Below are 23,698 nucleotides of genomic sequence, written 5' to 3' on the forward strand. Positions count from 1 at the left end.
TTAAGAAAAGAGGCACAATTAGCTAATCGAGAAAGCTAAGTTCCCGCCGACTGGTGATTAGCGACAGGCACGCACGATTCCATCATCGTCGGTCGTTGGCTCATTTTTTCAAAAAAGCAGTGGCAATGGGAATCAAACCCCGCACCTGCAGACTCGGTACTTACTTTTGACTATACCTGGTGATCATCTCAGCCAACCATACATTTTGTTTGGAAGTGGGCTAATTCAGTAGATATGTGATTACCGTGAGTAGGCCACTGCTACGGTGTAGCCCTCCATTTGTTTTATTTTCTGTTAGGAATTGGTCCTACTTGGATTTTGTTGTATTTCTATAGAGAATGCATTTTCGGTTTTTCTTTCACTCATGAATCATTTTGTGGTTCACTTCTTCATGTAAGTAGGCATCTCCGCAAGCACTCCGATGATGTCGAGAAAGACGTTGATGGTGGGATCAAAGAGGATTCTACATGAGATGCACTTGGACAGGTGGGAGATGTTGACAAAGGGAAGATGTCGCATCGTATCATGGTGGAATCCAAGCAAATCTTCGTAGTAATTTGATGAGAGAGGGGTCATCATAGGAGAGTGTTGGGGAACGTAGTAATTTCAAAAAAAATCTACGCACACGCAAGATCATGGTGATGCATAGCAACGAGAGGGGAGAGTGTTGTCTACGTACCCTCGTAGACCGGAAGCGGAAGCGTTAGCACAACGTGGTTGATGTAGTCGTATGTCTTCACGGCCCGACCGATCAAGCACCGAAACTACGGCACCTCCGAGTTCTAGCACACGTTCAGCTCGATGACGATCCCTGGACTCCGATCCAGCAAAGTGTCGGGAAAGAGTTTCGTCAGCACGACGGCGTGGTGACGATCTTGATGTTCTACCGTCGCAGGGCTTCGCCTAAGCACCGCTACAATATTATCGAGGAGTATGGTGGAGGGGGGCACCGCACACGGCTAAGAGAACGATCACGAAGATCAACTTGTGTGTCTAGAGGTGCCCCCCTGCCCCTGTATATAAAGGAGCAAGGGGGAGAGGCCGGCCGGCCCATAGGGCGCACCAAGGAGGGGGGAGTCCTCCTCCTAGTAGGAGTAGGACTCTCCTTTCCTAGTAGGAGTAGGAAGAGAGAAGGGGGAAGGAAAGAGAGGGAGAGGGAGAGGAAAAGAGGGGCCGCGCCCCCCTCCCCTAGTCCAATTCGGACTCCCCATGGGAGGGGGCGCGCCACCTCCTGGGCTGCTGCCCTCTCTCTCCCCTCAGGCCCACTAAGGCCCAATACTTCCCCGGGGGGTTCCGGTAACCCTTCCGGCACTCCGGTTTTCTCCGAAATCACCCGCAACACTTCCGGTGTCCGAATATAGCCGTCCAATATATCGATCTTTATGTCTCGACCATTTCGAGACTCCTCGTCATGTCCGTGATCATATCCGGGACTCCGAACAACCTTTGGTACATCAAAATATATAAACTCATAATGAAACTGTCATCGTAACGTTAAGCGTGCGGACCCTACGGGTTCGAGAATAATGTAGACATGACCGAGACACGTCTCCGGTCAATAACCAATAGCGGAACCTGGATGCTCATATTGGCTCCTACATATTCTACGAAGATCTTTTATCGGTCAGACCGCATAACAACATACGTTGTTCCATTTGTCATCGGTATGTTACTTGCCCGAGATTTGATCGTCGGTATCTCAATACCTAGTTCAATCTCGTTACCGGCAAGTCTCTTTACTCGTTCCGTAATACATCATCCCGCAGCTAACTTATTAGTTGCAATGCTTGCAAGGCTTATGTGATGTGCATTACCGAGAGGGCCCAGAGATACCTCTCCAACAATTGGAGTGACAAATCCTAATCTCGAAATACGCCAACCCAACAAGTACCTTCGGAGACACCTGTAGAGCACCTTTATAATCACCCAGTTACGTTGTGACGTTTGGTAGCACATAAAGTGTTCCTCCGGTAAACGGGAGTTGCATAATCTCATAGTCATATAAACATGTATAAGTCATGAAGAAAGCAATAGCAACAAACTAAACGATCAAGTGCTAAGCTAACGAAATGGGTCAAGTCAATCACATCATTCTCCTAATGATGTGATCCTGTTAATCAAATGACAACTCATGTCTATGGCTAGGAAATTTAACCATCTTCGATTAACGAGCTAGTCAAGTAGAGGCATACTAGTGACACTATGTCTATGTATTCACACATGTATTATGTTTCCGGTTAATACAATTCTAGCATGAATAATAAACATTTATCATGATATAAGGAAATAAATAATAATTTTATCATTGCCTCTAGGGCATATTTCCTTCAGTCTCCCACTTGCACTAGAGTCAATAATCTAGTTCACATCGCCATGTGATTTAATACCAATAGTTCACATCACCATGTGATTAACACCCATAGTTCACATCGTCATGTGACCAACGCCCAAAGGGTTTACTAGAGTCAATAATCTAGTTCACATCGCTATGTGATTAATGCCCAAAGAGTACTAAGGTGTGATCATGTTTTGCTTGTGAGGGAAGTTTAGTCAACGGGTCTGCCACATTCAGATCCATACGTATTTTGCAAATTTCTATGTCAACAATGCTCTGCACGGAGCTACTCTAGCTAATTGTTCCCACTTTCAATATGTATCCAGTGTATCCAGATTGAGACTTAGAGTCATCTGGATCAGTGTCAAAACTTGCATCGACGTAACCCTTTACGACGAACCTTTTGTCACCTTCATAATCGAGAAACATATCCTTATTCCACTAAGGATAATTTTGACCAATGTCCAGTGATCTACTCCTAGATCACTATTGTACTCCTTGCCAAAAACAGTGTAGGGTATACAATAGATCTGGTACATAGCATGGCATATTTTATAGAACCTATGGCCAAGGCATAGGGAATGACTTTCATTCTCTTTCTATCTTCTGCAGTGGTCGGGCTTTGAGTCTTACTCAGTTTCACACCTTGTAACACAGGCAAGAACTCTTTCTTTGACTGTTCCATTTTGAACTACTTCAAAATCTTGTCAAGGTATGTACTCATTGAAAAACTTATCAAGCGTCTTGATCTATCTCTATAGATCTTGATGCTCAATATGTAAGCAGCTTCACCGAGGTCTTTCTTTGAAAAACTCCTTTCAAACATTCCTTTATGCTTTGCAGAATAATTCTACATTATCTCCGATCAACAATATGTCATTCACATATACTTACCAGAAATGCTGTAGTGCTCCCACTCACCTTCTTGTAAATACAGGCTTCACCGCAAGTCTGTATAAAACTATATGCTTTGATCAACTTATCAAAGCATATATTCCAACTCCGAGATGCTTGCACCAGTCCATAGATGGATCGCTAGAGCTTGCATATTTTGTTAGTACCTTTAGGATTGACAAAACCTTCTGGTTGCATCATATACAACTCTTCTTTAATAAATCCATTAAGAAATGCAGTTTTGTTTATCCATTTGCCAGATTTCATAAAATGCGGCAATTGCTAACATGATTCGGACAGACTTAAGCATAGATACGATTGAGAAACTCTCATCGTAGTCAACACCTTGAACTTGTCGAAAACCTTTTTGTGACAATTCTAGCTTTGTAGATAGTAACACTACTATCAGCGTCCGTCTTCCTCTTGAAGATCCATTTAATCTCAATGGCTCGCTGATCAATGGGCAAGTCAATAAAAGTCCATACTTTGTTCTCATACATGGATCTCATCTTAGATTTCATGGCCTCAAGCCATTTCGCGGAATCTGGGCTCATCATCGCTTCCTCATAGTTCGTAGGCTCGTCATGGTCAAGTAACATGACCTCCAGAATAGGATTACCGTACCACTCTGGTGCGGATCTCACTCTGGTTTACCTACGAGGTTCGGTAGTAACTTGATCTGAAGTTACATGATCATCATCATTAGCTTCCTCACTAATTGGTGTAGTAGTCACAGGAACAGATTTCTGTGATGAACTACTTTCCAATAAGGGAGCAGGTACAGTTACCTCATCAAGTTCTACTTTCCTCCCACTCACTTCTTTCGAGAGAAACTCCTTCTCTAGAAAGGATCCATTCTCAGCAACGAATATCTTGCCTTCGGATCTATGATAGAAGGTGTACCCAACATTTTCTTTTGGGTATCCTATGAAGACGCACTTCTCCGATTTGGGTTTGAGCTTATAAGCATTGCAACCTCAAACTTTAAGAAATGACAGTTTAGGTTTCTTGCCAAACCATAGTTCATACGGTGTTGTCTCAATGGATTTAGATGGTGCCCTATTTAACGTGAATGCAGTTGTCTCTAATGCATAACCCCAAAACGATAGTGGTAGATCGGTAAGAGACATCATAGATCGCACCATATCTAATAAAGTATGGTTATGACGGTCGGACACACCATTACACTGTGGTGTTCCAGGTGACGTGAGTAGTGAAACTATTTCACATTGTTTTAACTGAAGGCCAAACTCTTAACTCAAATATTTTACCTCTGCGATCATATCATAGAAACTTTTATTTTCTTGTTACGATGATTCTCCACTTCACTCTGAAATTCTTTGAACTTTTCAAATGTTTCAGACTTGTGTTTCATTAAGTAGATATACCCATATCTACTCAAATCATCTGTGAAGGTCAGAAAATAACGATACCCTCCGCGAGCCTCAACATTCATCGGACTGCATACATCAGTATGTATTATTTCCAATAAGTCAGTTGCTTGCTCCATTGTTTCGGAGAACGGAGTCTTAGTCATCTTGCCCATGAGGCACGGTTCGCAAGCATCAACTGATTCATAATTAAGTGATTCCAAACGCCCATCAGCATGGATTTTCTTCATGCACTTTACACCAATATGACCTAAACGGCAGTGCCATAAATAAGTTGCACTATCATTATTAACTTTGCATCTTTTGGCTTCAATATTATGAGAATGTGTATCACCACAATCGAGATCCAACAAACCATTTTCATTGGGTGTATGACCATAGAAGGTTTTATTCATGTAAACAGAACAACAATTTATTCTCTTACTTAAATGAATAACTGTATTGCAATAAACATGATCAAATCATATTCATGCTCAACGCAAACACCAAATAACACTTATTTAGGTTCAACACTAATCCCGAAAGTATAGGGAGTGTGCGATGATGATCGTATCAATCTTGGAACCACTTCCAACACACATCGTCACTTCACCCTTAACTAGTCTCTATTCATTCTGCAACTCCCGTTTCGATTTACTACTCTTAGCAACTGAACCAGTATTAAATACCGAGGGGTTGCTACGAACACTAGTAAAATACACGTCAATAATCTGTATATCAAATATACCTTTGTTTACTTTGCCATCCTTCTTATCCACCAAATACTTGTGGTAGTTCCGCTTCTAGTGACCAGTCCCTTTGCAGTAGAAGCACTTAGTCTCGGGCTTAGGTCCAGACTTGGGTTTCTTCACTTGAGCAGCAACTTGTTTTCCGTTCTTCTTGAAGTTCCCCTTCTTCCCTTTGCCCTTTCTCTTGAAACTAGTGGTCTTGTCAACCATCAACACTTGATGTTTTTCTTGATTTCTACCTTCGCCGATTTTTGCATCACGAAGAGCTTGGGAATCGTTTCCGTTATCCCTTGCATATTATAGTTCATCACGAAGTTCTACTAACTTGGTGATGGTGAATAGAGAATTCTGTCAATCACTATTTTATCTGGAAGATTAACTCCCACTTGATTCAAGCGATTGTAGTACCCAAACAATCTGAGCACATGCTCACTGCTTGAGCTATTCTCCTCCATCTTTTAGCTATAGAACTTGTTGGAGACTTCATATCTCTCAACTCAGGTATTTGCTTGAAATATTAACTTCAACTCCTGGAACATCTCATATGGTCCATGACGTTCAAAACGTCTTTGAAGTCCCGATTCTAAGCCATTTAATCATGGTGCACTAAACTATCAAGTAGTCATCATATTGAGCTAGCCAAACATTCATAACATCTGCATTTGCTCCTGCAATAGGTCTGTCACCTAGCGGTGCATTAAGGACATAATTCTTCTATGCAGCAATGAGGATAAACCTCAGATCACGGATCCAATCCGCATCATTGCTACTAACATCTTTCAACTTAGTTTTCTCTAGGACATATCAAAAATAAAACAGGGGAGCTAAACGCGAGCTATTGATCTACAACATAGATATGCTAATACTACCAGGACTAAGTTCATGATAAATTTAAGTTCAGTTAATCGTATTACTTAAGAACTCCCACTTAGATAGACATCCCTCTAATCCTCTAAGTGATCACGTGATCCATATCAACTAAACCATGTCCGATCATCACGTGAGATGGAGTAGTTTCAATGGTGAACATCACTATGTTGATCATATCTATTATATGATTCACGCTCGACCTTTCGGTCTCAGTGTTCCGAGGCCATATCTGTTATATGCTAGGCTCGTCAAGTTTAACCTGAGTATCCCACGTGTGCAACTGTTTTGCACCCGTTGTATTTGAACGTAGAGCCTATCACACCCGATCATCACGTGGTGTCTCAGCATGAAGAACTTTCGCAATGGTGCATACTCAGGGAGAACACTTGTACCTTGATAATTAGTGAGAGATTATCTTATAAAGCTACCATCGAAATAAGCAAAATAAGATGTATAAAAGATAAACATCACATGCAATCAAAATATGTGACATGATATGGCCATCATCATCTTGTGCCTTTGATCTCCATCTCCAAAGCATCGTCATGATCTCCATCGTCACCGACATGACACCATGATCTCCATCATCTTGATCTATATCAATGTGTCGTCTCATGGTTGTCTCGCCAAGAATTGCTCTTGCAACTATTGCTATCGCATAGCGATAAAGTAAAGTAATTATTTGGCGCTTGCATCTTATGCAATAAAGAGACAACCATAAGGCTTCTGCCAGTTGCCAATAACTTCAACAAAATATGATCATCTTATACAACTTATATCTCATCACGTCTTGACCATATCACATCACAACATGCCCTGCAAAAACAAGTTAGACGTCCTCTACTTTGTTGTTGCAAGTTTTACGTGGCTGCTACGGGCTGAGCAAGAACCGTTCTTACCTACGCATCAAAACCACAACGATAGTTTGTCAAGTTAGTGCTGTTTTAACCTTCTCAAGGACCGGGCGTAGCCACACTCGGTTCAACTAAAGTTGGAGAAACTGACACCCGCTAGTCACCTGTGTGCATAGCACGGCAGTGTCTCGCGTAAGCGTACGCGTAATGTCGGTCCGGGCCGCTTCATCCAACAATACCGCCGAACCAAAGTGTGAAATGCTGGTAAGCAGTATGACTTATATCGCCCACAACTCACTTGTGTTCTACTCGTGCATATTACATCAACGCATAAAACCTGGCTCTGATGCCACTGTTGGGGAACGTAGTAATTTCAAAAAAATTCCTACGCACACGTAAGATCATGGTGATGCATAGCAACGAGAGGGGAGAGTGTTGTCTACGTACCCTCGTAGACCGGAAGCGGAAGCGTTAGCACAACGCGGTTGATGTAGTCGTACGTCTTCACGGCCCGACCGATCAAGCACCGAAACTACGGCACCTCCGAGTTCTAGCACACGTTCAGCTCGATGACGATTCCCGGACTCCGATCCAGCAAAGTGTCGGGGAAGAGTTTCGTCAGCACGACGGCGTGGTGACGATCTTGATGTTCTACCGTCGCAGGGCTTCACCTAAGCACCGCTACAATATTATCAAGGATTATGGTGGAGGGGGGCACCGCACACGGCTAAGAGAACGATCACGAAGATCAACTTGTGTGTCTAGAGGTGCCCCCTGCCCCTGTATATAAAGGAGCAAGGGGGAGAGGCCGGCCGGCCCTTGGGGCGTGCCAAGGAGGGGGGAGTCCTCCTCCTAGTAGGAGTAGGACTCTCCTTTCCTAGTTCAACTAGGAAGAGAGAAGGGGGAAGGAAAGAGAGGGTGAGGGAGAGGGAAAGAGGGGCCGCGCCCCCCTCCCCTAGTCCAATTCGGACTCCCCATGGGAGGGGGCGCGCCACCTCCTGGGCTGCTGCCCTTTCTCTCCCCTCAGGCCCACTAAGGCCCAATACTTCCCCGGGGGATTCCGGTAACCCTTTCGGCACTCCGGTTTTCTCCGAAATCACCCGAAACACTTCCGGTGTCCGAATATAGCCGTCCAATATATCGATCTTTGTGTCTCGACCATTTCGAGACTCCTCGTCATGTCCGTGATCATATCCGGGACTCCGAACAACCTTTGGTACATCAAAATATATAAACTCATAATGAAACTGTCATCGTAACGTTAAGCGTGCGGACCCTACGGGTTCGAGAATAATGTAGACATGACCGAGACACGTCTCCGGTCAATAACCAATAGCGGAACCTGGATGCTCATATTGGCTCCTACATATTCTACGAAGATCTTTTATCGGTCAGACCGCATAACAACATACGTTGTTCCATTTGTCATCGGTATGTTACTTGCCCGAGATTTGATCGTCGGTATCTCAATACCTAGTTCACTCTCGTTACCGGCAAGTCTCTTTACTCGTTCCGTAATACATCATCCCGCAACTAACTTATTAGTTGCAATGCTTGCAAGGCTTATGTGATGTGCATTACGGAGAGGGCCCAGAGATACCTCTCCAACAATTGGAGTGACAAATCCTAATCTCGAAATACGCCAACCCAACAAGTACCTTCGGAGACACCTGTAGAGCACCTTTATAATCACCCAGTTACGTTGTGACATTTGGTAGCACACAAAGTGCTCCTCCGGTAAACGGGAGTTGCATAATCTCATAGTCATAGGAACATGTATAAGTCATGAAGAAAGCAATAGCAACAAACTAAACGATCAAGTGCTAAGCTAACGAAATGGGTCAAGTCAATCACATCATTCTCCTAATGATGTGATCCTGTTAATCAAATGACAACTCATGTCTATGGCTAGGAAACTTAACCATCTTCGATCAACGAGCTAGTCAAGTAGAGGCATACTAGTGACACTATGTTTGTCTATGTATTCACACATGTATTATGTTTCCGGTTAATACAATTCTAGCATGAATAATAAATATTTATCATGATATAAGGAAATAAATAATAACTTTATTATTGCCTCTAGGGCATATTTCCTTCAGAGGGAAGACTATATGTAGTTCCAACATAACAATTATGTAGTCACCGGGTTGTAGTTATTAACATGGTTATTTTTATAGTTACCAAGTTGTATATGTTATAGAAACATGATTATTGTAGACCGACTTACCCTTTAGTTGGTTACAAAAAATCCTTGAAAACATACATCGGCAACTATTTGTGTAAACAACATGATAATATAGGCTCCTGAACTTGATAATTTAGATGCAAACACCACGATAATTTTGACCCGTGAGAAAAATTGTTGAAAGCATACCATCGATAATTTCTAAGTAATAGCATGGTAAGATACGTCCCCTGACCTAATAGTTTAGGTACAAACACCACGATAACTTTGACCCGTGGAAAAAGGTTGTTGAAATTAAAACATACCATGGATAACTTCAAAGTAATAGCATGGTAATATACGCCCTCGGGCCTGATAACTCAGGTACAAACACCATGATAATTTTGACCCGGAGAAGAAGATATTAAAAACATACAACCAATAGCTTTTTGTGTAAATAGCATGATAATATAGACTCCCTAACCTAATAACTTAGATACAAAGACCACAATAATTTTGACCCATGAAAAAAAGTTGATGAAAACATATCACCAATAACTTCTGTGTAAAAGCGTGATAATATACACTTTCGAAACCTGATAACTTAGTTACAAACACCACAATAACTTTTTGACCTGTGGAAATTTTTTATTAAAAACATACTCTATAAATAACATGGTAACACAGGCTCCCGGACCTGATAACTTATGTACAAACACCACAATAACTTTTGACTCGTGGAAAAAAGTTATTGAAAACATACTCTGTAAATAACATGGTAACACAGACTCCGGACCTAATAACTTATGTACAAATTTTGACCCATGAAAAAAGTTGTTGAAAATATACGCACAACTAAGTTGATAACTTACTTAGTCCAGGCGTGATAACTTTTGACCGGGAGGAGTAAGGACTTGTTGAAAAACACCCTTCGATAATTCGTGTGTGAATATCATGGTAATATACACATAACAGAGTTGATAAACTTAGTTAGTCTAGGCCTGATAACCTTTTGACTGAAAGAAGTTGTCGAAACATACCAACAGGAGATCTAGTTTTAAAGGCCTTGTTGCAGTGATTTTTATGTGAAAATGGTTTTTATACCAGAGCGGCTATTTAAGTTACAAAATATTTTAAATTTTTTAAATTTTGGTTGAATCCTCCCTGACATTAGCATTTTTCATTCTCTAGGGCGAGTGCATGTGCATGTGAGGAGAAGGTCGAAGAAACCATTTTTTATGCCTCGGTAATTTCTGTGTAAACAACAGGATAACTTTACGCTCAACTAGCATGATAACTTGCGTAGCTCATGCATGGTAAATTTTTATCTAAAAAAGTCGTCGGAACATACTAACATGGGATCTAGTTTCAAAGATCTTGTCCTGGCGAATCTTTTATGTGAATACAGTTTTTTGATAAAGGGGCAGTTTGAGCTACAAAACATTTTCAAATTTCGAAATAGAGAGAATCTGGGATGATATCATAGTTTTGTCATCTAGTGCATATATGCATGTGCACATGAGAAGAAAATTTGGAAGATTATCTTTTTATGCCCGGTATTTTCTATGAAAACAACTTGGTAACTGTGTGTCACAGTCATGATAACTTACGTAGCACATGCGTGCTAACTTTTGACCCGAAAAAAAGTCGTCGAAACATACCAACATGGGATCTAGTTTTGAAGGTCTCGTTGTGACGAATCTTTTATGTGGAACAGTTTTTCAATTGAAGCGACGGTTTAAGCTACAAAACATTTTGAATACATTTTTTTAGATAGAATCTTTGATAACATCAGTTTTTTTGTTTTTTTGCATGCAACTATTATACAATAGGAGGAGTCTATATACCCATGGGAAAGAGTTTGTACTGCATGCATGATTAGTGAGGTGCATGCTCTAGTCACGGGAGCAAGGTGGAGGTGGAGATTGATTCGTGCGGATCTGTTGCTAATTTCCTGTCGTCCGGACGTTAGTCATGTCCTTAGCTAATTGTGCAAAACATTAGGTAATTACACACTAATTTGAGGATTACTTTTATAAAAACAGAGAAATCCACGATGAACATGTGTTATTAGCAGCCGAATGGCGGTACAACATTTTTATAGAGGAATTTTAAGGTAATCCAAAGCAATATACACCATTAAATCCTAATGATCTAATGACGTATATAACTATTACTCCCTATATTTTTGTTTACTCCGCATATTAGGTTTTTCTTTAGTCAAACTTTATAAACTTTCAATAAGTTTGTAGAAAATATATTAACATATATATCACCAAATCAGTATCATTGGATTCATAATTGAATATAGTTTCAAATCACATAGATTTCTTATTGTAAATGTTCATATTGTTTTTCTACAACATTTGTCAAACTTTATAAAGTTTGGCTTTAGTCAAAGCTAATATTCGCGTCGCCCCTAGGGAGACTCGGGGGAGTCTAGGGTTTTCCCCCGCTGCCTCCCCCCCCCTCCCCCACCCCCTCGCCGCCACCGGAGGCGAACACCGGGAAAGCCCGCGCGGGCGCCGGGGAAGGTGGCGGCGGGGTCTTCGGCGCTTCTTCGCGGAGGCCATCGGATCCAGGGCGGCGGCCCCTGCTGGCGTGGCGTGCGGCGTGCCTGAGGGTTCGGCCGTGAGGACGGTGAGCCGCAGGCGTGCCAGATCTGGAGGTATTGCCCCCTTCCCTTCCATGCATCCCTTCCCAGTCCCCGGTTCGGTTTGGATCTTGCCGGATCCAACTCCGGTGTGTTCTGGTGGAGCAGATCGGTGTCCGGGAGAAACCTTGGCCGCCTTGGCTGGCCGGCAGCGGCGACCCTATTTTTTGGCGCCGCTTTCCTCCTTAGGGGCGTTGCTGAGGGCACCATCTCTCCACTCCGACCCATGTCCGGGTGAAAGCCCAAGATCCGATGTGGATTGGGCGTCGGCGGCGCCCCGTGCACCATAACCTTCTTGGAGGCGACGCCAAGGACATTGGGATCGGATGGAAGGGTCTGCAGGTGAGGGGTGGGGGTGTGCTGCCTCCCTTTCGGTGGAGCGGTGTTTCGTTCTACATATTCTTGACGGCGGCTCTTGGCGGCATGGAGCAGCGGAGGCTTGGCGTCAGATGTGTGGTGACGGACACGCGCAGGAGGTCGACGCTGTCTGGCGTCGTGGTGGCGTCGGCGACAGCGAGACCGGGCAAGGCCGATGCAATAGTACAGTTCTGAAGATGGATATGTGCCAGGTGGCTGTGGCGGCCTCATACCCGGCAGGCGTCCTGGTTGAGGAGCACGCCGGACTGGTGGGTGCCCATACCCGGCAGACGTCCTGGGTGGGACCTTAGGTCTTAGATGTTAGGTTTGGCTATGAGGTCTGTTTGGTATTAGGCCCATACCATCAGCGCCCCTTCATCAGTTAGATATGAGTAGCGACAGAGGTTGCGAAGATGGTGGCTTTGGTCTTATTGTTGTACGACTTTGTAAGGTCTTGTGTTAATAATTAATAAATTGGTCGTATGCATCGTCCAGATGCAGAGGCCAGGGGTATTCCTCCTTTTCTAAAAAAAAGTCAAAGCTAATATGCAGAGTAATAAAAACGGAGGAAGTACCTCTTACTTCCTCTGTCCTGGTGTATAAGTCATTCGCGTAGTTCTAGGTCATCGATTTGACAAATTAAATATGTGTTATATGTCATGAAAATTATATCACTAGATTTGTACACGGATTTAGTTTCTAAATATTTTTTCCACATATAATACATATTTAGATATCTAAATTGTCAACCTAGAACTACGCGAATAACTTATACACCGAGACGGAGGTAGTAGCAGGTAATATGAGGTACTAGACCATTAATGACGGTTTTGGGGTTAGCATGGACATTGTTGCGGTATAACTAAGAAAAAAAATTATAATTTATTCCTTTCCTTTTAAACCTTAAGTATATAAGGAAAATAAACAGAGTTAATTAATGCCAGATTTTGTTTCCAACTATTTTTTTTCATTGAATGCACCTTATCATCATGTCTAACAAAGGAAATAAGAAGTTTGTCACTTTCTGTCATACTCCAAAGCAGCCATGTTGATAAGGTGTGTTTTTTTCTTCAGGTTTTCGAGTATATGTCTATGCATGTTTTATTTTTTCAGTTGGGAGCTAAACAATAGAAAATGCGTAGAATTTGTTTAAGAAAACACCAAAAATGAATACTAGTTGACAAAAAGCTGACAAAATACCATCAGAATTTTTCTTTAACAACCATGTGTACCAATGTTCTTGCACATTTTTTGTTAGAGAAGAAAATGTATGATAGAGAACTTTTATATATTTATCACACAAGAAAAGGTCATACACATTCCGAGCATGGCATGTGTACATTTATTTTCTTTACTGGCTCTCTCAGAATGATGTGAATACCCGTACTGATGATTTATTATGTTGCAATCTTAGATGAAGTATAATAATGCCATTTGTAATGTGTATATTTTTTTTTAGGATCACATGGATATGTACCGTATTTTACAACACGAGTTCATCTTCATATGGTAGATCAACACATACGTACGGGGGTCGAATGCGAACTTTTATTATATTAAAAAGAGATGTGGTAAAATTTAAACATTGCCATAATTAGAAAAAAATTTGTGGTGAAATATATCCTTGATGAATGATGGTTCAGGTCAAATATTCGGGACATCTTAAAAGAGCTCTTGAAAAAAAAGACACAGCTAGTTAATTGTTTGATAAAAGACAGTAGTTAATTGCACACTAATTTGAGGATTACAGAAAATTGCCATAGAAAATTGATGCTCCTTTTGAGCTGCTTTTTTTGTTGGCCAGTTCAGCAATTATTGCCACTGCAACTCTGCTGGCTTGTCCTGTGCTATTTCAAAAACCCGGACATGTCCCATCCATTTAATCTCTGCGAGCAGGGCCTGAAAAATGGGTGATCCTGCGCTAAACACCCCTACTTCCTCCACCTCTTCACCTTATGTGCTCAATAAAACCTTCTTATCTCTTTTATTCTTATGTTTTTTTCCTTTTTCTTTTTTATTCGGAACGGTTTCGTTGGTTTTTATTCCTTTTTAGTTTTTTCTTTGCGCTAATTGAATGAACTTTTTTCAAAGTCATTGATTTTTTTTCAAAATCAATGTTTTTTTCAAATGGATGAACTTTTTCAAATTGAACAAGCTTTTTTCAAAATCCATGATTTTTTTAAATCGATGAACATTTTTCAAATTCAATGAACTGTTTTCCAAATTTGATAATTGTTTTCCCAAAATTTATGATCTTTTTCAAATTTGATGATTTTCTTTTTCAAAATCGATGAACATTTTTCCATATTCAATGAACTTTTTTGTCAAAATTGATGAACCTTTCTCAAACTCACGATCTTTTTTAAAATTTTGCGATTTTTAAAAATTCATGAACTGTTTTTGAAATTTTCCAGATCTACTTTTTCAAGTCAAACGGTCAGACAACAAACTAGCGACCCGCTCAACTCTAAACGAGTGAAGAAATCTGCTGCGAACCGAGCGAGCGAAGGAATCGGGAGCGGAGCGAGCGAGCGAGCGAGCGTGTTGGGCCGGCCCAACATCGTGGCTGCGTGCGTGGGCGCCAGAAGCGCTAAGTGGTGCAGCGAGCGCCCAATAGGAGCTCCCCTGACAATGTGCAACTCTCATACGGTTGCACTATTCACGCAGATGTATATTAGCATGTACACTACGAAGAGGCCTTGCAACGCCGCTCCCACTACGCAGATGTAGTTTAGTGATCAAAACGCTCTTATATTACTTTATGGAGGGAGTACACATCAACGGTGCAGATCAGAAAAAAAACAAATGAAAACTAAAACAGACATCTTTTAAAGAACATAAGTAGAAGGATTTCAGTGAAACTAAAACAGACATCTTTTAAAGAACTCAATATGAGAGTAGTAGTATACCGGGGAAAAAGAAAGCTCTTGTACAGAAGAAAAGAAGAAAACCGTTATAGATACTCTTTGCTCTGTGGATAACCAGTGCAAGTTCTTTTCCAAGCTTGGGCCAAACCAAACACAACAGCATAGAGAAACAGCACTGTGAGCAAAGCGAGAAAAAAAATATGTAAGCTTAAACAGTTAAAATGCTTGTCCAAATGCTTTTGTCAGAGCACAGACCGCCCGATCATTCACACACAAAAAAAGGTAAGCAGATTAAAAGGTATACAAGATACTCGATATTAGTTCGTTTCTTGACAGAACAATCATGGTACAAGATATATATGGCTGCCACCAGCAGACTGCCAAATGTATAATTCAAACGATGCTGTGAATCTATAACAGAGATATGCTGCAAGTATCGTAAAACATTCTAATGAATAGCTGCGACGAATGGTTCCTAAAATCTTTCGGTGCTTGGTGTATATTTCCTATATTATTACCTGTTCTGGCTTCAAGTTGCTGGGACCTTCCTGTTGGGTTCGAAGACATACTTGATCAATGAGTCTTTGATCGATAGCAGCTCGGGGAACTCTCTCTTCAGCTTTGTCGCGTCCATCTCGTTGTTGCTCCGAGGTGCAACTATGACCTTAGCCTGTTCTTCTAGCGTGAAGTTCGTCCACTTGTAGCTGGGATCCATGTACTTCTTATACATCTCCAGAATCTCATTGTGGCTGACCACGCCAGGATTGGTGAAGTTCCAGATGCCACGCAAGTTCCTTTTTGCCATCTCAACTGAAATCGGCAAAAGCTCATCCAACACAGTCATGCTGTTTGGGATGTTTACCACCTTGTCATAACGGCTAATCTTTGTGATGAAGTTTCGGGGGTTGTTGAGGTCAGACGATATTGGCATCCGGACTCGCAGAGTGCAGACATTCTCGTACTCGTTCAACAGTTCCTCAACCTACATTGTCCAGGGAAAAAATGATCAGAAGTTTCTTCCATGATTTGCATCTTATAAATTTAAAAACATAATATCGCCACACAGATAAAATACTAACAAAGTAGTCGTTACAGAAGGGAAGAAGCAGTTACCATTGCCTTAGTCTTTGAGTAGAATGAACCAGTGAAGTTTGGTTTATCCTCTTCTTTGAAGCCGATGCCTGACCCTTCAGGATGATTTGCATCATATTCAAATATGCACCCAGTGGCATAGTTTATCACCAATAACCCATGCTCCCGACAAACATCAGCTAGAGTCAAGGTGCCCACAACATTGGTACGTATGGTGTCTGGCTTGTGAGACTCACACCAATCAACATTGGGTCTGCCAGTAACACCAGCAGCATTGAAGACATGTGTTGGCTTAACAGTTTGGATATCAAGGACAATGGAAAAGCGCTCTTCCAAGCGACCTTTTCCATACTCGTATGGAATTCCTTGCTTCTCACATATTTTGCCAAGAAGTCCACCAATCCATCCTGTCCGGCCATATATCAAGAACTTGAGCAAACGAGTTTGGGAAGAACCTTCTGATGTTGGAGCCACCATCTTCGTTTGATTGTTAGTAAACAGATTTAGCATTCCTTTAATTTCCTCAGAGCCCTCATACCCAGGCATCATCAGTGTCCTCGGATGAGGCAACAGTGCACCAGAAACGTCACCCCAATAGTCAGAATTAGCTACATACCATTCCATTGTCTTCCTCAGGCCCTCCTCCCATCTAGTGCGCTCAGACCACCCAAGACTCTTGAGCTTCTCATCATCCAAGAAATACCTCTGATCATTGAAAGGTCTATTATCAACCAACTGGATTACTTTATCAGCTTCAAGATTGAAAAGCCTGCAGACATCCTTTGCCACATCAGTGACTGTCCTCTCTCTCTTTGTTCCAATGTTGTAAACATGTCCAACTTCTCCACGATGAAGAATGACTTCAAAAGCCTCAGCAACGTCCTCACAGTAGAGGTAGCTTCGGACATTGGATCCATCACCATGAATTGGGAGGGGCTTTCCTCTCATAGCCAAAAGAATGAACTTCGGAATAAGCTTTTCAGGAAACTGGTTAGGACCATACACATTATTTCCCCGGGTAGTGATGACCGGCAGACCATAGGATCTCCCATAAGCCATGACAAGCATCTCTGCTCCAGCTTTGGTGGCTGAATAAGGATTTGTTGGGAGCAGCTGTGAGGCCTCATGGTTACCAACCACTGCATCCTCATCAGTCTCACCATAGACCTCATCAGTGCTAACGTGGATGAACCTCCTGATCTGACCAGTGACCTTGCAAGCTTCGAGAAGAACATGAGTACCATAAATGTTGTTCTTGGTGAATTCAAAGGAGTTACCAAAAGAATTGTCAACATGTGTCTGGGCTGCAAAGTGCATTATTGTATCAATGTTCTCTGTGACCAGGAGGAAGTTGACAAGATCAGCACTGGCAATATCGCCCTTGACAAACTTGAAGTTTGGTGACGAGCTGGCAGGGAGAAGGTTCTTCAGATTGGAGCAGTAATCAAGCTTGTCAAGGACGACAATCTTGTAATCAGGGTAGTTCCGTACAATGCGGTTTGTGACATGGGAAGCGATGAAACCAGCAGCTCCTGTAATGAGGATGCTCTTAGGTGTGTAGGGTGTCGCCATATTGGACTGTAATTTCTGAAATCCTGTTGTACAAGTAGAGTATTTAAAAGGATCAGACAAGATACAGTTTATGATACAGCCAATATAAAATGAAACAACTGATATGTAATAACTAGAATATTACTATATATTATCTTTTGAGCTGTCAGAACATGGTACAATGAGAAACTGAACCAAGCTCCCCTGTAGAAAGAATTCGGGCAGACCAGGAAGGCCAGTCTCAGTCTCTAAGGTCACTACATAAATGGGAAACTGCATCTGTTTCTCATAGAGCAGAGGGCATGATCCAACTACCAAGCTCCAAATTAAAACACTGGGAATTTTAACAAAAATGTGGAGAAATGCAGTCATGCAAAACAGGCACACTCCGCCTTTTTGTTTGCGGCAGGAAAATAATTGGTTCGCACATTCGTACAAATATCGAAGCTGAAAGTAGAATTTATTAGTGCATGACAGAGTATCCAGTGTTATTTCCTATCCAGATAAAACAAAAGTGTGCATCTCTATCTAGAAACAAGAAAACATTAGAGTGGAGCCACAACATGAAACTCTTGGGTTTTCAAGCGAACCACAGAGGGGAGTAATGCATCGAGGTAAACTTAGATATTTGTGCTATCCTATCAAACCACAATATAGCAGAAATGCTCACTCTAAAGACATTTTCACTGACACATCATGGAAAACAGTAGATAATAGACAGGAACGTGCACCAAATCCTAGATAAGTAGATATCTAATGATTTTTTTAGACCAAGATCTGAACCTGCTTTGCAAGTACATACTAGTTATTTGTCTTCTTCGTTTTTCCACATCTGGCAGTCCACGTGCCAACAATTATCACTAAAGCATACTGAAGCAGCTAAAACTTGGTCAGACATACGGGGATACTATCGGTGGATCTTACGAAGAGGCCGAATTTTGAGATCTTGGACTGATCTACAAATGAGGGAGTGGAACAAAATACTAGCACTAGACAACAGCAGAACATAGCCATCGATCTGGGCTAAGATGCGACTTGTGATCTTTCTTTCTTTTCTGATAGATCTGAGCACGGTTTCCTGTATTCTTGGAACGGTTGCGAGTAAACTGATGCAAGAGAGAAGACGCGGAGATGGAACCCGAAGCACGCAAGGAACCCGATCCGGGCTTGGCAAAGAAGCAAACACCTGCCGTGCATTACAGCACAATGCAAGATGGCCACGCACCTCACCTCAGCCGTCAGCTACGGAGGCAGGCGTCGGTCGACCGGAGGCTGCGGCCCGAGAGAGAGAGAGAGAGAGAGAGAGAGACTATGGTTTGCGGCGAGGGGAGAGATGTTTAGGGGAGAGGGGAAGAGAAGACGCGGAGACGTACCGTGCGCAGCACGCGGCGGGGAGGAGGAGGAGGAGGAGGAGGGGCGGTGGCGTCGGTGGATGAGGGAGAGCGGAGAGGGGGTTTCCCGTCAATAAATGGAGAAAATGGCGGCGTCGGCGGTGGCGGTGGCGGTGTCGGTGTGCGTGAGAGCGAGATGATGGGGGTCGGCGGAAAGCACGACGGGGGAGGTGGTGGGGAAGGCGCTCACGCGGTGTCGCTGCGCACTGCCCGCCCAGATCTCGCGCAACCTCCACCTCCATCACACGGCTTTTATTAATTCTCACTCAGTTTCCCTTTCTCCCTCCCTCTCCCCCGGTACTCATCTTAGTCCTCCGGGGTCCGGGCCCACCCCATCTCTGTTTTGACCGGAGAAGACGGCGTCGCCAATCGGGAGTGTCTATGGAAGAGGTTGTTGGACCGTCGTTGTAGTTAGACGGGGTTGTACTGATATGGGCTTATATTTTGAAACGGCTCCATGGCGTATGGTGACATGCTATCCCAAAGATTCTTTTTGCCAAATGTGAGTAGTGACGGAGTCTTCCTATGATTGTCGTCGAATAGGAGGTGATGATTGTGGATCCAACGATAGCTTCTTCAATAAGCTCGGGTGACCACCAGTGTGGCTAGATCCCGAGTCATCTTCAATCCTTCTTCATTGGTGCAATGATGGTTGGAGAGTTGTACTAAGGACCGTGCTCTACTGTCGCCTTGTTCTCCCTACTGTGTCGACCTCGCTTGTGGAAGATGGAGATCACCGGTGCAAATGCCTTCATGATGCCTTGTTCAACCTCCGCATGGGAGGCCCTTGTTCCCTTGCCCGTCGTCGGTAAAATTACCATTCGAGACGCTACTCCTCGTGTATATGACGAAGTAGTTGATGAAAGTGCATGTAGTCTCATGTATTGCTTTGGTAATTAATAACAATCGCTATGGACTAATAGTTTTATATTAAGATGTATTTGAAGGTGTTGTAGTCGTAGATTTTAATCCTACTAAAGGTCCCACCTCCTATCCTACGTGGAGCACTTAACAAGCAATCAACATAGGTCAAGACAGTCTAAGAATAGTCAAAGCCGCCCCTCATGGGACCAAACAGGCCACCCCGGTCAACAAAAGTCTATGCAAGGCTTCATCGTCAACAAGTCAAAGGGAGAAGACCACATAAAAGAATAAGTCAAAGCAGAAGACACGGGAGCAAAGAAGCCCAAGCAAGAAAGGATCCTCATAGTGTATGGATTCTTCTCTTAATGGGCTACAACTCACCTCCTAGCCCAACAAGGAGCACATGGGCTAAAGGGCAGAAAATTCCTTGTACTACCCTCCCACGGTCCCACCTCCTTACTTCAAGGGTAGGCTTATCATTTGCCAAGGACCCCTAGGCTACATAAGGACCCCATGTGTTGGAATATGCCCTATATGCAATAATAAATGTTATTATTTATTTTCAAGTTTGTAATTAATGTTTATGTTGGGGTTCATCAAAAGTCAACCGTAGCAGGGTGATTATAAAAAGACAACTTATAAGTCCATCAGAAAGGTATGACAAGGGACTAGATAGCTTGAGACAGGGATTTGTTCCTTTGACGATGGAAAGCTATTTTTAGGGTCATCTCAGTGTGATGCTAACCATCATCGCCTGGCCAGACACAACATGACTTGCTCACGGGGATGCCGGAACACGGGAGCGAGAAAAGAGAACAACTGGTAACGAGAAAACTAACATAGTGATCAAGTTGTTGGTCACGGGTGAAAGGATCGATATGGTCGACTAGAGGGGATGAATAGGCAACTACCGATTTTTATCTCTTTTTTAAAAAAATAGGCTTGACAATAAAATAGGTTTTATAGATATGCAACTAGGTGGACAACCTATATGACAAGCACAACAACAAGCACAAGAACAAACACAATATAAGCTTGCCCAAAGTAAAGGTTAGAAATTACCACAAGTGGATTCGATGGAGAAGAGGATGTGTTATCGAAGTTCCCTCCTTTAGGGGGAGGTACGTCCTTGTTGGAGCGGTGTGGAGGCACAATGCTCCCCAAGAAGCCACTAGGGCAACCGTATTCTTCTCATGCCCTCGCACAATGCAAGGTGTCGTGATAACTAGTGGTGCCCTTGAAGGCGGTGACCGATCCTTTACAAACAAGGTTGGGGATCTCTCGGCAACTTAATTGGAGGCTCACAACACAACCACAAAGCTTCACCACAACAGGATGTGGCTCTGAGCTGACCTCTTTCATCTATGGTGCTAAAACACCCAAGAGTAACAAGATCTACAAGGGATTAGTGGGGGGAATCAAATATCTTGTGGTGGAAGTGTAGATCGAGGCCCTCTCCTTCAAATCCTAGAAGATCAACAAGATTTGATGGCTAGGGAGACTAATTGGGCGAAAATGAGCTTTAGGGAAAAATGGAGCTTGCGGGATGAGAGGTGGGTCTTCTTGGGAAAGAAGACCCCCTTTATATAGTGGGGGCTCAAATCCAACTGTTATCTGCTCTACCCGCACTTAAGCGGTACCACCATTCTAGGTAGCGGTACTACCGCTTCGAGCGGTAGTTTTCACTGTAGCCTAGGAGTACATCAAGTACTGGTATGGTAATGCCACCGGAGTGGTACTGTCGTCCATCAGGGTGGTACTACCGCAACTTATTGATTGATCTTTTCTTGTCTACATTATGTCATCTTGCTTATTGTGTTACTCTGTTTATCATGGACTTAATACTTTGTGATGCATGCTATAGCGGTCTTGGGGTGAAGTAACAGTAGTAGATGCAATTGGATTAACGGTCTACTTGTCAAAGACATAATGCCTATGTGGGATTATGCCATGAATGATTCATAACTTGCAAGTGCACATGGTTTAGTTGTAGCCTTTTCAAAGTAAGAGTATAGATCCCACATGGAGCACAAGAATCAGACTTTTGCCTCTTGTAGAGAATTATGTATTTTTGTGCCTGCAAAAAATTGTAGACTTAAAGCAGAGTGAGAGTGGATAAAAATGATTGTTGAGTAGTGTTTGTAACTAAACAACATAAAAAGTAAATGAAGTGCGAGGATTGTGATGACTAGTTAAACAACAGAATAAAAAGCATGCTCTCAGGGAGTCCGGAATCCCCATTGGTATGTTTCTAACACACATGTGCATAAGCATAATATGTACCGGATACTTGAGCCAATGTTGACGATTATTCTAGGCGGAGCCGGGTACAGTACATGTTCTACTCATGGTAGACTTCGTGCCACGCATGCCACCATCATAGTCTCCCCAGAGGGTTACAACTCATGATAGTTAAGGGTTTCCCTCTGGACGCGGCCTCTCTAAGGGTTCTCCATAATTCCCCGGTCAATTGCAAAGACTAGGAGGGGCATGCTTTTACTGTCGCCTCGAATCCACCACGTCCTAAACCTTTACAACGATAATGATATACTTCATGGCCATAAAGCACAAATGCTGAGTGGGGCCCCTTCACAACATTCACGAAGTTATTAAACTAAGCATTCAACAGAGGATCTCATATCCACAATAAAAGTTTCAGATCCTACACATACCAAGTTTCATCCATATCCCCGAGAATTTAGGGTCTACTCACACATGAGGGCAACAAACATCATGACAATGGTAATGAAATACATGGATGAGAGATTCAAACCAAAGGATCCACTAGGGTTCTTGATGTTGTAGATGCATGATAAGGATGTGGATGATGATGATGTAGTGGATGATGATGACGGTGGTGATGACGTTGTCCTCTTCCGCGGTGAGAAGGATCCCCTCCTTCTCCTTGCCAATCCCTCCTCCGGATGAACTCTGGAGGCTAGGGTTCTATCTTCTGGATGAGTTTTTGGTGTCTCTGGGCGTCTGATTCACGATCCAATTCGACAGGGTGAAAATACTTGATCCAGTGACGGCAGCCTTGTGCCATACGACCGCTCATACGGGCGCTTGCGGTCGTATGGAACACCGTCTTTCATGCTGAAAATGCGACGACGTCCATTCCTCTGGCCTTCTTGACTAATTCTTTTTTGAAAAGTGATCATCACCTTAAATATGTGATTCCACCACCATTTCTGGTGATTTTCTCCATTAAATGATAATTGATCCAAAAGACGTTACCCGAGTGATTATCAACAAAAAGAAGTGCGCGAACACGGTAAAATTCCACAAAGCCTACTATGTAGGCACAAAATACTTAGTAAAAACATCACATAAATTAGACTCATCAACTCCCCCAAGCTTAAGTCTTGCTCATCCTCGAGCAAGTACCGTGGCTTGTAAAAACAAGGTCAGCCTTGTGTTTATGAGATACGGATATGTAGAAGCATGATTCCATCACTGTTCTAAAGGAACGCTTTGAGATAAGTGATTTGTAACAAATGGTAGCTCATATTCACCATGATAATATCATGCAGACGTCCACCTTTCGTCGCTCAGTTTTATTGTGATCAGGTAACAACTACATATCTTAGTTCATCGTTGTTTCAACTGGGCAAGCAGTTATTCTCCTCCTCTTATTCTTTTCAGGACTTTATATTCTTTATATAATTGAGTCTCCTGTCACTG

The 23,698-nt window shown here is 42.7% G+C and overlaps 1 protein-coding gene across 4 annotated transcripts; it reads right to left on the reverse strand.

The window, feature by feature from the left end:
* Window positions 1-14,984: 14,984 nt before the first annotated feature.
* Window positions 14,985-19,386, reverse strand: LOC125507330 (trifunctional UDP-glucose 4,6-dehydratase/UDP-4-keto-6-deoxy-D-glucose 3,5-epimerase/UDP-4-keto-L-rhamnose-reductase RHM1-like). Of its 4 annotated transcripts, XM_048671948.1 has the most exons (4): window positions 19,133-19,386; window positions 16,230-17,803; window positions 15,635-16,098; window positions 14,985-15,291 (listed from the first exon to the last, which is right to left on the reverse strand). In XM_048671948.1, exons 2-3 carry the CDS (start codon window positions 17,778-17,780, stop codon window positions 15,646-15,648), a joined length of 2,004 nt encoding a protein of 667 aa, XP_048527905.1. In that variant the 5' UTR covers window positions 17,781-17,803; window positions 19,133-19,386; the 3' UTR covers window positions 14,985-15,291; window positions 15,635-15,645. The 4 variants fall into 4 exon arrangements, with proteins under 4 accessions (XP_048527905.1, XP_048527902.1, XP_048527903.1 ...); XM_048671945.1 differs by lacking the exon at window positions 14,985-15,291 and having other exon boundaries at window positions 15,392-16,098; XM_048671946.1 differs by lacking the exons at window positions 14,985-15,291; window positions 19,133-19,386 and adding an exon at window positions 18,985-19,092 and having other exon boundaries at window positions 15,392-16,098.
* Window positions 19,387-23,698: the final 4,312 nt, after the last annotated feature.

Source organism: Triticum urartu, chromosome 5, assembly GCF_003073215.2.
Source record: "Triticum urartu cultivar G1812 chromosome 5, Tu2.1, whole genome shotgun sequence".
NCBI lineage: Eukaryota > Viridiplantae > Streptophyta > Magnoliopsida > Poales > Poaceae > Triticum > Triticum urartu.